This window comes from Macaca fascicularis, chromosome 7 (assembly GCF_037993035.2).
Source record: "Macaca fascicularis isolate 582-1 chromosome 7, T2T-MFA8v1.1".
Taxonomy (NCBI): domain Eukaryota; kingdom Metazoa; phylum Chordata; class Mammalia; order Primates; family Cercopithecidae; genus Macaca; species Macaca fascicularis.
Genome location: NC_088381.1, coordinates 41,603,643 through 41,617,392, shown reverse-complemented (window position 1 = coordinate 41,617,392; position 13,750 = coordinate 41,603,643). Strand labels below are relative to the sequence as shown.

At 39.1% G+C, this 13,750-nt stretch overlaps 1 protein-coding gene across 5 annotated transcripts in view; it reads left to right on the top strand.

Annotated features, from left to right (window-relative positions):
* MTFMT (mitochondrial methionyl-tRNA formyltransferase) overlaps window positions 1–13,750 on the top strand; it is a 28,124-nt gene that overhangs the window by 5,648 nt on the left and 8,726 nt on the right. For 4 of the 5 annotated variants that reach the window (XR_001492112.4, XM_073996048.1, XM_005559806.4 and 1 more), the window contains exons 3-6: window positions 581–703; window positions 3,063–3,165; window positions 4,755–4,830; window positions 8,511–8,602. Coding sequence is in view for 3 of the 5 variants with exons in the window: in XM_005559806.4 (XP_005559863.4) it covers window positions 581–703; window positions 3,063–3,165; window positions 4,755–4,830; window positions 8,511–8,602 (394 nt within the window). In the remaining 2 variants the exon portion in view is untranslated. The remainder of the gene's footprint in view (window positions 1–580; window positions 704–3,062; window positions 3,166–4,754; window positions 4,831–8,510; window positions 8,603–13,750) is intronic. The other variant, XR_012415069.1, reaches the window with a different exon arrangement.

Sequence of the window (13,750 nt, the reverse complement as noted above, 5' to 3'; positions counted from 1 at the left end):
AAAACTCCCAGACATCATGGGCTGTTGTAGAACATCTTTTTTGTTGTTTGTTTGAGACAGAGTTTCGCTGTTGTTGCCCATGCTGGAATGCAATGGCGTGATCTCGGCTCACCACAACCTCCGCCTCCCGAGTTCAAGCGATTCTCCTGCCTCAGCCTTCTGAGTAGCTGGGATTGCAAGCATGTGCCACCACACCTGGCTAATTTTGTGTTTTTAGTAGAGACAGGGTTTTTCCATGTTGGTCAGGCTGGTCTCAAACTCCCGATCTCAGGTGATCTGCCCGCTTTGGCCTCCCAAAGTGCAGGGATTACAGGCATGAACCACTGCACCCAGCCAGAACATCTTTAGACAGCAAATAGTTGTCCTGGTTCTGTTTTTAATTAAATTTCATTGGTTTCTTACGATAAGAGAATTAACATCTAACTTTTTTCGTTTCAGGTGATACAAGACTTAGATTTAACTGTCAGTTTTTCCAAATTTCTGGGAAAGTTTCATAATGAAAAGTAGCATAATAGCTTAGGTACTGATAACAAAGTGGTAAAGCCCACTGACATACTAATTTCTGCATCTTCTAACTCAGTGGCATATTGAATGTCCATCCCAGTTGCCTCCCGAGATGGCGTGGCCCAGCCCCTGTAATCCATACAGTGCTTCATGGAGACACAGTTACTGGAGTAACAATTATGCAAATTAGACCTAAAAGGTAGCATGTATTTTTCTTTCTTGAGATTTTTGTGATTTTAAATGTTGATGTCAGCCTGTTTGGGGGGCAATGGATGAATGGGTGGTGCTCACTAATTTTTGTGACTCCAGAGTGCTTCTGTTTGCTTTTATATCCTTTCTGTTTTCTCCTGGATTCTAACATCAACTATATGTCTTTTGGTATTTATGTAGGGTCTCTTTAAAGTTCATATGAAAATTTTAATTTGTTAATTGAAATCAGTTATATTATTCATACTTGGATTTCTATAAAATATATTATATAAATGAGAGATGGATTTTTGTATGTTAATTGTTTTGAATCTTGGTTTTGCTGGCCTTGGTTTCTAAACTATGGCCAAAAAATTTTTGGAACCTGAAATGAGAATATATTGTATATCAATATGCAATATAATTGTCCTAAAACATTCATTTTGTCCTGTCATACCTACAGAACAATTTAGAAACAATTTAGAACAATTTTTTAGGAACAATTATTTAGAATTACTTGAGGAGTTTATTCAGTCTCTGCCTGTTACCACCTAATTTCCCCTTAGAAAAGCATAATTCACAAGCTCACAAGAACAACATGGTATCTGGGATTTGCTTTAACTTACTTCAGAAAACAAGAGAGGGAGTAGATGAGACAACAGTGGCAAAACTTTGGTAGTTCTAAAATCTGAGCCAGGCATGGTGGCTCATGCCTGTAATCCTAACACTTTAGGAGGCCGAGGTGGGAAAATCATTTGAGTCCGGGAGTTCGAGACCACCCTGGGCAACATATAAAAAATAAAAAAATTAGCCAGGTGTGGTGGTACACACCTGTAGTCCCAGCTACTCAGGAGGCTGAGGTGAGAGGATCTCTTCAGCCTAGGAGGTTGAGGCTGCAGTGAGGCAAGATCGCGCCATTGCATTCCAGCCTAGGCGATGGAGCAAAAACCTGTCTCAAAAAAAAAAAAATCTGAATGATGTGTATATGATGATTCATTAGACTGTTCACTCTGTTTTTGTGAATGTTTGCAATTTTTCACAATAAACATATTATTAAAGCTCCTAGGTTAGAAATAGAATTAACAAAAACACAAAGCAAAAAAATTTAAATAAAGCATATTTCTCATGAAAACCCATGGCCAGTGTTTACAGAGCTTGATGTAAAATGTCAGACTTGTGGGAGTGCAAATATACTTGCATTTACTTTTTTTTTTTCTTGAAGTGAAGTCTCACTCTGTCACCCAGGCTGGAATGTAGTGCAGTGATCTCAGCTCACTGCAACCTCCGCTTCCCAGGTTCAAGCGATTCTCCTGCTGCAGCCTCCCGAGTAGCTAGGACTACAGGCACACGCCACCACACCCAGCTAATTTTTTGTATTTTTAGTAGAGATAGGGTTTCAGCATGTTGGCCAGGATGGTCTCGATCTCTTGAACTCGTGATCCGCCCACTTCGGTCTCTCAAAGTGCCGTGATTACAGGCATGAGCCACCGCGCCTGGCCCTACTTATAATCACCCATGGTGATAATCTAGGCAAAATTCTTATCCTTTGAGGAAGGGACTATAGAAAGAAATAATTATGAATATCCTAACTGTACTTCATGGAAAATAAATTCTTTGCCTTATGCTTTTCATATACAGAGATTTTTTTCATGCTATTACTGATGGTATAATTTTTCTGTAATTGTAATTAAATTCCTGATATGCAACTGTATCCTTTCTTTGCTTTAGGAAAAAAATTTAGACTCTAAATACAGGCCATATTTTGTTTTCCCATCTTTCTTTTTTTTTTTTTTTTTGAGACGGAGTCTCGCTCTGTCGCCCAGGCTGGAGTGCAGTGGCCGGATCTCAGCTCACTGCAAGCTCCGCCTCCCGGGTTCACGCCATTCTCCTGCCTCAGCCTCCAGAGTAGCTGGGACTACAGGCGCCCGCCACCTCGCCCGGCTAGTTTTTTGTATTTTTTAGTAGAGACGGGGTTTCACCGGGTTAGCCAGGATGGTCTCGATCTCCTGACCTTGTGATCCACCCGTCTCGGCCTCCCAAAGTGCTGGGATTACAGGCTTGAGCCACCGCGCCCGGCTGTTTTCCCATCTTTCAAACTGACGTATCTTCCTTGCTAATGGCTAACAGCCAAATTAATAGCCGGTATAAACTATCTTTATTTATTTATTTATTTTTTAAGAGATAAGGGCTAGCTGTGTTGCCCAGGCTGGTCTCAAACTCCAGGGATCAAGCAATTCTGCTGCCTCAGCCTCCTGAGCAACTGGGACTGTAGGCATGCAGACCGCTGTACCCAGCTTGTGTCTTTTTGTGTGTAGACAAACATTGATTCAGGAAATAGTAATCATTGTTATTTACTTTTGATTTTTTGCTAGGTTTGATGTAGGTCCAATTCTTAAACAAGAAACTATTCCTGTGCCACCCAAGAGCACTGCAAAGGAATTGGAAGCAGTGTTGTCACGACTGGGTGCCAACATGGTAAAATTCTACTGCTTTTTACTCATTTAGTGGGTTTCCTAAGTGGTTATGAAAAGAAGAACAATTTTGTGACTTCTAATTTTCTTGAAAACAAAAAAGGGTAGTTTCTGTCTTTGGCATCCTAAAACTTAGCCTGGCATTTGTGATCTTATGTAAATCTTTGAGAATTTTACGAGGGGTAAGTACTAAATAAAGGCTTTCGAGTGAGACAGGTGATCTTATATGGCCTACTACATGTCATAGTGTGGCCTTAGACTATTCTTCCCAATTTCAGTCTTCGCACTTTCATATGTATACCTTGCATCCCCGTCAGAATGAACTAACAGCAACTTCCTAAGCGACTCTTAACTTTCCTTCCATTTCTTTGCCTGGCTTCAGTCATTTATGCTAGAATTCTGCTGACCGTTCTACCTGTAGATGATCTTTCTTCTCTCTGTGGCTTTGTATATATAGCTCATTGAGACTGCATGAGTAGCGTCAGGGTAAATGTTTAATGACTAAATTTATGTTTTCCTTTTTTTTTTTTTTTTTTTTTTTTTTTTTTTTTTTTTTTTTTTTTTTTTGAGACGGAGTCTCGCTCTGTAGCCCAGGCTGGAGTGCAGTGGCCGGATCTCAGCTCACTGCGAGCTCCGTCTCCCGGGTTCACGCCATTCTCCGGCCTCAGCCTCCCGAGTAGCTGGGACTACAGGCGCCCGCCACCTCGCCCGGCTAGTTTTTTTGTATTTCTTAGTAGAGACGGGGTTTCACCGTGTTAGCCAGGATGGTCTCGATCTCCTGACCTCGTGATCCGCCCATCTCGGCCTCCCAAAGTGCTGGGATTACAGGCTTGAGCCACTAAATTTATGTTTTCCATATGAACGGGTTAATTTTATACAGAGGAATATTTTTTTTTCCCCACCTGTATAGATGGTGTTTCCTGTTCTAGGCACTTACCTCACAAATGATCTTAATGATAGTGACTGCCATTTATTGAACATTGGCTTGTGTACTACGACTGTTCTAGATACTCTGTGGACTTTTTTTTTACCCTCCCAACTTTGAGGTAGTTGTTGCTGTTGATTGTTTCACAGATGATGACATCGAAGCCCAGAGACAAGCTAAATAACTTTTCCACAATGAGACAGCTGGTAGGTGGTGGAACTAGGACTTGAACCCAGAGCTAGGTGACTCCATAGTACATTCTCTTATGAGATTTCACTGCCTTTTTACCCATGGGGTGAGAGTGTGTATAGCCAAGCACGGGCTCTCCCGATGCCAAAGCTTCCACAGCATTCTCTAGAAGTGAATCAATGACCTGTATCTACAGACAGCAGAATCTCTACTGAGGTTTCCCCAAGTAGACACCTATCCTCACAGCTTAAGCCAATGTACTACCTTGCCCTGCCACATAGATCTTTTAAAGTTATAGGTTCAGCCTTGAAGAGCCAATAGTAAAGAAAAAAATTTTTTAAATTGAAAAACAGAAAAAGAAAAAAAAGAAAGTTACAGGTTATTTCATGGTACTGAATTGTAATGTGTTTCTGCTTTTGTTCTTATGTTCATTTTGTTCTTATGTTCATTCTTATGTTCATTCTCTTTTTTTTTTGTAGCTCATTTCAGTTTTGAAAAATTTGCCTGAAAGTCTGAGCAATGGAAGGCAGCAGCCAACAGAGGGGGCGACTTACGGTGAGTGGGGGCTGCAGACTCTCACATCTTTCTAAAGGTTCTGCTTGTCATGATAGCATCTGAACATTCTGACTTCTTAGCTGTACTTTTCCCTTAATTTTGATTGAGTGCCCACTTTTATGTGCTTTTCCACAGAATGGTAGAAAGCATTCTTTCTCCCTCTTAGCATATAGCCTCATGAAGGATTGAGCATTTTTCCCCAAATTTTTGATTTTGAAAATATTAAATAGAAAGACTGGTATAATAAACACCAGTTTACCCCAGAGTCAACAATTATTAATGTTTGTCCATATTTTCTTTCTTTCTATGTATTTAGTATGTATATTTTAAATTTTGCTTATTCATTTGGAAGTATGAATCATGATCTTTCATTTCTAAGTAGTGTGCTTTTCCTAAGAAAAATGAACAATTTTGTAATAGCATCCAATGTTCAATTCATCTTTAAGTGTTCCTAATTGTCTAAAAATTTATTTTATAGTTGTTTCATTTTTCAAACTAGGATTTAGTTGTAATTAGTTGTTATGTCTCTTTAGTTTCTAAAAAAGATTCCTCTTTTTTTCCTCGCTGTATGTCATTGACTTTTTGAAGAGACCAGGCCAGTTATTTGATTTGTTTGTTTTCTTCCAGTGTTGTTTAACTTGTTCCCTATCACTTATATTTCCTATAATTAGTTCTAAAGGTTTGGCTGGATTCAGGCTGAAAGTTTTTGGAAAGAGTGTGTTTCAGTGACGTTTGTTTTCTTCTTTTTTTTTTTTTTTAGTAGAGTTCGGAGTATAAACATTTGTTTCAGTTTTTTAATTTTAGGGATTACTTTTTATTTTTCTTTATGATTAAATGTTATTTTTTGAATATATAAAACATATAGCTGATTCAAAAGTTAATATACCTAGAGAAGTCTTACTTTTGTCCCCTGCAGTCTTAAGGTACCACTTGAGTAAGCCAAGGTATCAGGTTTTACTAAAGCAAGTGAAGCTAAGTTTGATCACTTGGTTGAGATGGTGACCACCAGATCTTTCCAGTGTTAAGATGTGTTTTCCCTTTTGCAATTAGCAGGTAATCTGTGGGGTAATACTCTGGCACTGTGCAGATATCCTGTTCACCAACAACCTTTCACATGATGGTTTTAGTACAGTTTGATATTCCTTGCCCAAATGAATTATTTCACTATGGATTACAAAATGGCAATTTTCTAATTCCTTTTACATTTAATAGCTGGTATTGTTCTGAAAAGAAGAGTTTTTCCTCATTAATTGGAGATGAATTTTAGTTAATCCTAAAATGGGGACAGGGGCTTAATTCTTTCTTTAATTAGCATAAGAAGTTGATGCCATTAATTGCCTTCAGTTTTGGTGTCAGATGTGTTCTTTTTAGTATCATTTGACATGTAGATTTTCACTGATTGTGTTTTACAGTTGTAATTCTTTGTATTGATCAAATTTCCCATATTGCCCAGTGGGAGCCCCTTAAATTTGGCTCCTACATTCTGTTAACACTCTTCATTTCCCACTAGTCTGGAGTGCGTCCTTGCTTCCACCACAGTAATGTCCCAGCTCCCCTATGTGTCCTCTGGCCCACATTGAAATCTACCAGTGTGATTTCCAGGGAGCTCTTGTTCATTTTAGTGGGGTCAATAGTTAGAGATCATCTGATACAACAGTGTGTGGCAAGATAAGATATCAGTGGACAAAACTAGAAATTACATTTTTAAAAAATATTTAAGCTTACATTGTTTATGATTCAAATTTATCATTAAAGGGTTTTCCTTATATTTTCTCACACCATCTTTTTTTAAATATTAACCTATTTATTTGCTATTCATAACATCATTTCAGCATTACAATACCAGTATTACTACTAACAGTAAAAATAGTAAGATTTAAGATTTCTTTGCAGTTTTCCTTTTTGAGCCTTAGAATATATCCTAAGGATATACAGTCAGATTACTGCCTTCAAAACTTCCTGGTAATGGTTATTTTTTCCATGTGGTTTTGTTACCTAGTTTCATACATAGTTAAGTTTCAGTTGTTTTTTTTTTTTACTTTTTTATTTTAAGGGTTGCTTTATTTTCTTTTATGATTAAATTTTATTTTTTGAATGCATAAAATGTTTACATGCTTCAAAAGTTAAAACAGCTTAGAAAGGTATACTCATAGAAGTCCTACTTCAGTCTCTCTATCTCATCTAACCCGTATTCCTCCCTCTATAGGTAACATTTTTATTAGCTTCTGATTTAGTCTTCCAGTGTTTCCTTTTGCCAAAATAAGCAAACACATACATAGTGTTATTTTTTATTTTTCCTTCACAAAAGGTGGCATAAAATACATATTCTTCTATGCCTTTGTTTTTTCACTTAATAGTGTATCTTGGCGACTACTTCCTATTAGTAAGAAGAGATTTTCCTCTTTCTTTCTTGCTTTTTTTTTTAGATAGAGTCTCTGTTACCTAGGCTGGAGTGCAGAAGTGTGGTCATGGCTTACTGCAGTCTCAAACTCCCAGTCTCAAGCAGTCCTCCCACCTCAGCCTCCCGAGTAGCTGGGACTGCAGGTACATTCCACCATGCCTGGCTAATTTTTTAATTTGTTGCAGAGACAAGTTCTAACTGTTTTGCTCAGGTTGGTCTTGAACTCCTAGACTCAAGCCATCCTCCTGCCTTGGCCTCCCAAAGGCATGCCTGGCCTCCTTTTTGTTTTTTTATGATGGCATAGTTCTCAGTTATGTAAATATATCCTAATTTACCCAACAGATGTCTGATTGGTGGGCATTTGGGTTATTTCCAATCTTTTGCTATTTCAAATAATAGTACTAGTAAGATTAGGAAGATAACATGCACATAGTTATTTGTAATAGTATAGTAAAACTACGTGGAGTAGTTTTAATGTACCTTATTCTTGTCAGTAATGTTGAAGATCTTTTCATATATTTAAGAACTATTTGCATTTCTTTTTTCTGGGTAGTGTTATATCTTTTGCCCATTTTCCTATCAACATTTTGGTCTTTTTCTTTTCCGTTTTTTGAGTACTTATATTTCATAATAGAGAGATTAGTCCTCTCTGAGATAATTTGCAAATTCGGTTTGTCATTTGTTTTTTGATTTAACTTATGGCATTTCTTTTTGTCTCATTAAAAAAAAAAGTTTATTTTGGCTAGGCATGGTAGCTCACGCATCTAATCCTAGCACTTTGGGAGGATGAGGCAGGTGGATCACTTAAGGTTAGGAGTTCAAGACCAGCCTGGCAAACATGGCGAAACCCCTTCTCTACTAAAAATACAAAAAATTAGCCAGGCATGGTAGTGCATGCCTGTAGTCCTACCTACTCGAGAGGCTGAGAGAGAATCTCTTGAGCCTGGGAGGTGGAGGTTGCAGTGAGCTGAGATCATGCCACTGCACTCCAGCCTGGGTAACAGCAAAACCCTGTCTCAAAAAAAAAAGTTTAGTCTCATTTCATAGTTAGAAGGGTATTTTCTACTCCCAGGATGTGAAGAAGTTCACCCATGTTTTCTTTTAGTATTTATGTGATTATTTATGTATTATTTTTACTTGATATATGGGAAATTTTGAACATATAGAAAAGTCGAGAGATTAGAATGAATTCTCTGGTATCTCTTACTTAGTATCAATAGCTATCAATTCATGGACATTGACCCTGATGTTCATTTTTGCTCTTGGCTTTATCTTGTAGCCCCTAAGATTTCTGCTGGTACCAGTTGTGTAAAATGGGAGGAACAAACTTCAGAACAAATATTCAGACTTTACCGTGCCATTGGAAATATAGTAAGTTGGGAAGTCAGGTTGCAGTTTTGCCTAGTTGGTTTTCTATGTGTGTAATTTGCTTTCTAAATATTTTTATTTAGGAATAATCCCAAATGTATCCCAAATAAAAGGTTTATCTTAGGAACAAAACCTAGGAAACATGAAATTTATTCTTAAAAATTCTTTCAACTGTTTAAAGTGTTTATAGAGACCTTAGAATTCACAAAGCACTTTTAAATATATGTATATTGCAGTTTCACATAACCAGGTTTTACTATCCTACTTCATAGGTGAGGGGAAAGAAAATGAGATGACTAACAGGAATGTCCAGTCACTAAATAATGAACTTAAATCTTCTCACTCCTAATCCTGTGTTTTTTCCAATATGTCTTTCTGCCTTTGGCCAATGTTTTACAATCAGATTGTTAAATCATTGATTTCTACATATGGTACACCAAGTGTAGTAATATAACAGTTTGTTCAAATGTCTGAGTTAAATTCTCAGTTCATTGATAAATTTGTGGGGTTTTTTTCTTTCATTTCAATAGCTACTTGTGTTATAAGAACACTGGGCTTACCGTGTGTGTGTGTGTGTGTGTGTGTGTGTGTGTGTGTGTGTGTGTGTGTTTTGTTTTATTTTTTGAGACAGGGTCTGACTCTGTCACCCAGGCCTGGAGTACAGTGGCGAAACCTTGGCTCACTGCCACCTCTGCCTCCCAGGCTCAAGTGAGCCTCCTGTGACAGCCCCTGAGTAGCTGCAACCACAGGCGCACACCCCCACACCTGGCTAAATTTGTATTTTTTTGTAGAGACGGGGTTTTGCCATGTTGCCCAGGCTGGTCTTGAACTCCTGAACTCAAGTGATCTGCTCTCCTCAGCCTCCCAAAGTGCTGGGGTTACAGGCATGAGCCACTGTGCCTGGCCAAGTGTGTGGTTTTTAATGGACCATCTCTGTTATTAATGTTGGGTAAAATGGGGAACGACCATTGGATATCTATAGCATGCTAAATTCTTCAATAAGGAGGATCACAGACTTATGTTATAGTTATTATCATCCCATTTTAAAGTTGAAGAAATTGAGGCTTAAAGTAGATGATGAATTGTTATTAAGTGTTACTCAATGTCGTGTTGCTAGTTAATGAAAGTCAGTGTCAGGTTTTGAACGAGATCTGTCTTACTTCAAATCCTATCATTTTCCTGCTGCCACAGAGTGGCATCAGGAAACAAGGACTATAGGGCCAGACAGAGCTGGGTTCCATCTTGACTCTGCTACTTCCTAACTTTGTAGACTCAGGAAAGTTATTTAACCTCCGAGCTTTAGTTTGTTCATTGGAATATCAGGGCTGGTATAATGTATTTACAGTATCTTGTACAGTATCTGGCACACAATAGGTACTCATTAAATGATAGCTGCTATTATTCATTCATTCATTAAACAAAATATTTATTGAAGGCCTATTATGTGTCAAGCAATGTACTAGGTATTATAGATACAGGTGGTGTGGGAGGACAGACAACAAATAAGCAAAAAAAAAAAAAAAAAAAATCAGGCCAGGCATGGTGGCTCACGCCTGTAATCCCAGCACTTTGGGAGGCTGAGGCAGATGCATCATCTGAGGTCAGGAGTTTGAGACCAGCCTGACCAACATGATGAAACCCTGTCTGTACTAAAAACACGCAAAATAATTAGCTGGGTGTAGTGGCATGTGCCTATAATCCCAGCTACTAGGAAGGCTGAGGGAGGAGAATTGCTTGAACCTAGGAGGCAGAGGTTGCTGTGAGCCGAGATCATGCCACTGCACTCCAGCCTGGGCAACAGAGCAAGACTCTGTCTCAAAAGGAAAGAAAAAAAGACCGGGCACGGTGGCTCACACCTGTAATCTCAACACTTTGGCAGGCCAAGGCAGGCGGATCACCTGAGGTCAGGAGTTCGAGACCAGCCTGACCAACATGGAGAAACCCTGTCTGTACTAAAAATACAAAAAAATTAGCCAGGCCAAGTGGCACATGCCTGTAATCCCAGCTACTTGGGAGGCTGAGGCAGGAGAATTGCTTGAACCCAGGAGGTGGAGGTTATGGTGAGCCGAGATCGCACATTGCACTCCAGCCTGGGCAACAAGAGCAAAACTCTGTCTCAAAAAAAAAAATCAAATGGTGTGATGAATTCCTTGATGAAAATAAAAATAGGATCATGTGATAGAATAACTGGAGGTTATTTTAGATTGGTGATGGGGAAAGCCTCTCTCTGACACTTAAGCTGAGATCTGAAAGACAATAAGGAGCCAGCCATGCCTAGATCAGAGAAGAGCATTCCAGGCAGAGGAACAGCTAGTACAAAACCCAAGGTGGGCTAACCCAAATAAAGAATCACAAGAAAAGAAAACTACAGATTGATATCCCTGAATATAGATGCACAAGTCCTCCACAGAGTTAGCAAACCAAATCCAGCAACATATAAAAAAGGATTATACACGATGACAAAGTGGAATTTTTTTTTTTTTTTGAGATGGTATCTCGCCCTGTCGCCTAGGCTGGAGTGTTAATTGTGCAGTTTGAACTCACTGCAACCTCTGCCTTCTCGGCTCAAGCAATTATCCTGCCTCAGCCTCCTGAGTAGCTGGGACTACAGGCATGCAGCACCATGCTCAGCTCATTTTTTTGTATTTTTAGTAGAGATGGGGTTTCACCATGTTGGCCAGGCTGGTCTCAAACTCCTGAACTGGAGTGATCCGCCCACCTCAGCCTCCCAAAGTGCTGGGATTACAGGTGTGAGCCATCACACCCTGCCCCAAGTGGGATTTATCCCAGGAATGCAAGATTGGTTCAACATATGAAAATCAGTCAATGTAACATATCATATTAGTAGAATAAAGGACAAAAGCTACATTACTGTCTCAATAGATGCAGAAAAGCATTTGACAAAATCTAACACATTTTTTAAAAACCTCAATAATAAATAGAAGAGCATTTCCTCAACTTGATAAAGGACATCTATGAAGACCCTATAACTAACATCATACTTAATAAAAGAAGCCAAGCACAGTGGTGGATGCTTGTAGTCCCAGGTATTTTGGAGGCTGAGCAGGAGGATTGCTTGAGGCCAGGAGTTAGAGACCAGCCTGGACAATATAGCCAGACTTTGTCTCTTAAAGAAAAAAAAAAAAGAAAGAAAGAAAATAGAAGAAAGACAAAGCCTTTCCCTTAAGATCACAAAGAAGATAAAGATGTCTGCTCTCTCAAAGTTAAATGTCTTCTATTTCACTTTGTTCTGTTGGGGCAATTAGACAAGAAAAAAGAAACGAAAGGCAACCAAACGAAAGGTTGGAAAAGAAGAAGTAAATCTGCCTCTCTTTGTAGATGATATAATCTTGCATATAAAAAATCATGAAGAATTTCCCAAAAAACTTTTAGAGCTAATAAACAGTAAAGAAGACCCAAGTAAATGGAAAGACCCCCGTATTCATTGACTGGATAAACTTAGTATTGTTAAGATGTCTCCACTCCCCAAATTGATGTACAGATTCAACACAATTCCTAAAAAAAATCCCAATTGGCTTCTTTGTACAAATTGACAAGCTGCTCCTAAAATGTATACGGAATTGCAAGGGGCCCAGAATAACCAAAACTAACAAAATTGGAGGACTCATAGTTCTCAGTTTCAAAACTTGCTGCAAAACTGCCGTAACCAAGATAGTATGGTACTGTCTATAGTTCATTGGAATCGAATTAAGGGTCTAGAAATAGGCCAGGCATGATGGCTCATGCCTGTAATCCCAGCACTTTGGGAGGCTGAGGCAGGTGGATCACTTGAGGTCAGGAGTTTGAGACCAGCTTGGCCAACATGGTGAAACCTCATCTCTACTAAAAATATTTACAAAAATTAGCCAGCCAGATGTGGTGGCATACGCTTGTAGTCCCAGCTACTCAGGAGGCTGAGGCACAAGAATCGCTTGAACCTGGGAGGTGGAGATCACACCACTGCACTCCAGCCTAGGTGACAGAGTGAGACTCTGTCTCAAATTTTTTTTTTTTTTCTGAGACAGAGTCTTGCTCTGTCGCCCGGGCTGGAGTGCAGTGGCCGGATCTCAGCTCACTGCAAGCTCCGCCTCCCAGGTTTACGCCATTCTCCTGCCTCAGCCTCCCGAGTAGCCACCTCGGCCGGCTAGTTTTTTTTTTGTATTTTTTAGTAGAGATGGGATTTCACCGTGTTAGCCAGGATGGTCTCGATCTCCTGACCTCGTGATCCGCCCGTCTCGGCTTCCCAAAGTGCTGGGATTACAGACTTGAGCCACTGCGCCCAGCCTCAAATTTTTTTTAAAGTCTAGGAATAAACCCATACATTTATGGACAATTGATTTTTTTTTTTTTTTTTTTTTTTGACAAGAGTGCCAAGACAATCAAATGGAGAAAGAATAGTATTCTCAATAAATGGTGCTGGGACAACTGGATGTCCACAATCAAATGAATGAATTTGGACCCTATGTCACATCATATGTAAAAGTTAAAGAAGCTAAATGAATAGCTAAAACTAGAAAACTCTTAGAAGAAAATATAGGTGTAAATATTCATGATCTTGAATTAGGCAGTGGTTTCTTAGATATGATGCCATGAAGCATAAGAAATCAGACTAAAAATAGAGAAATTGGGCTTCATCAAAATTAAAAAGAGTTGTGCTTCAAAGGACACTATCAACAAAGTAAAAAAGACAGGCCAGGCATAGTGGCTCATACCTATAATCCCAGCACTTTGGGAGGCTGAGACAGGAGGATTGCTTGAGCCCAAGAGTTTGAGACCAGACTGGGCAATGTAGTAAGTCCCCATCATTACAAAAAGTAAAAAATTAGCTGGGCATCATGGTGCACACCTGTGGTCCTAGCTACTTGGGAGGCTGAAATGGAAGGATGCACTTGAGCCAGGGAGGTTGAGGCTGCAGTGAGCTGTGATTGCACCACTGTGTTTCATCCTGGGTGACAAAGTGAGACCCTGTCTCAAAAAAAAAAAAAAAAAAAAAAAGACAGCTTACAGAATGGGAGGGAATATTTGCAAATCATATAACTGATAAGGACCTAATATCTAGAGTAAAGAACTCTTACAACAACTCTGCAGTAAAACGACAAATAACCCAATTAAAAATGGCCAAAAAGACTGAGTAGACATTTCTTTTTTGTT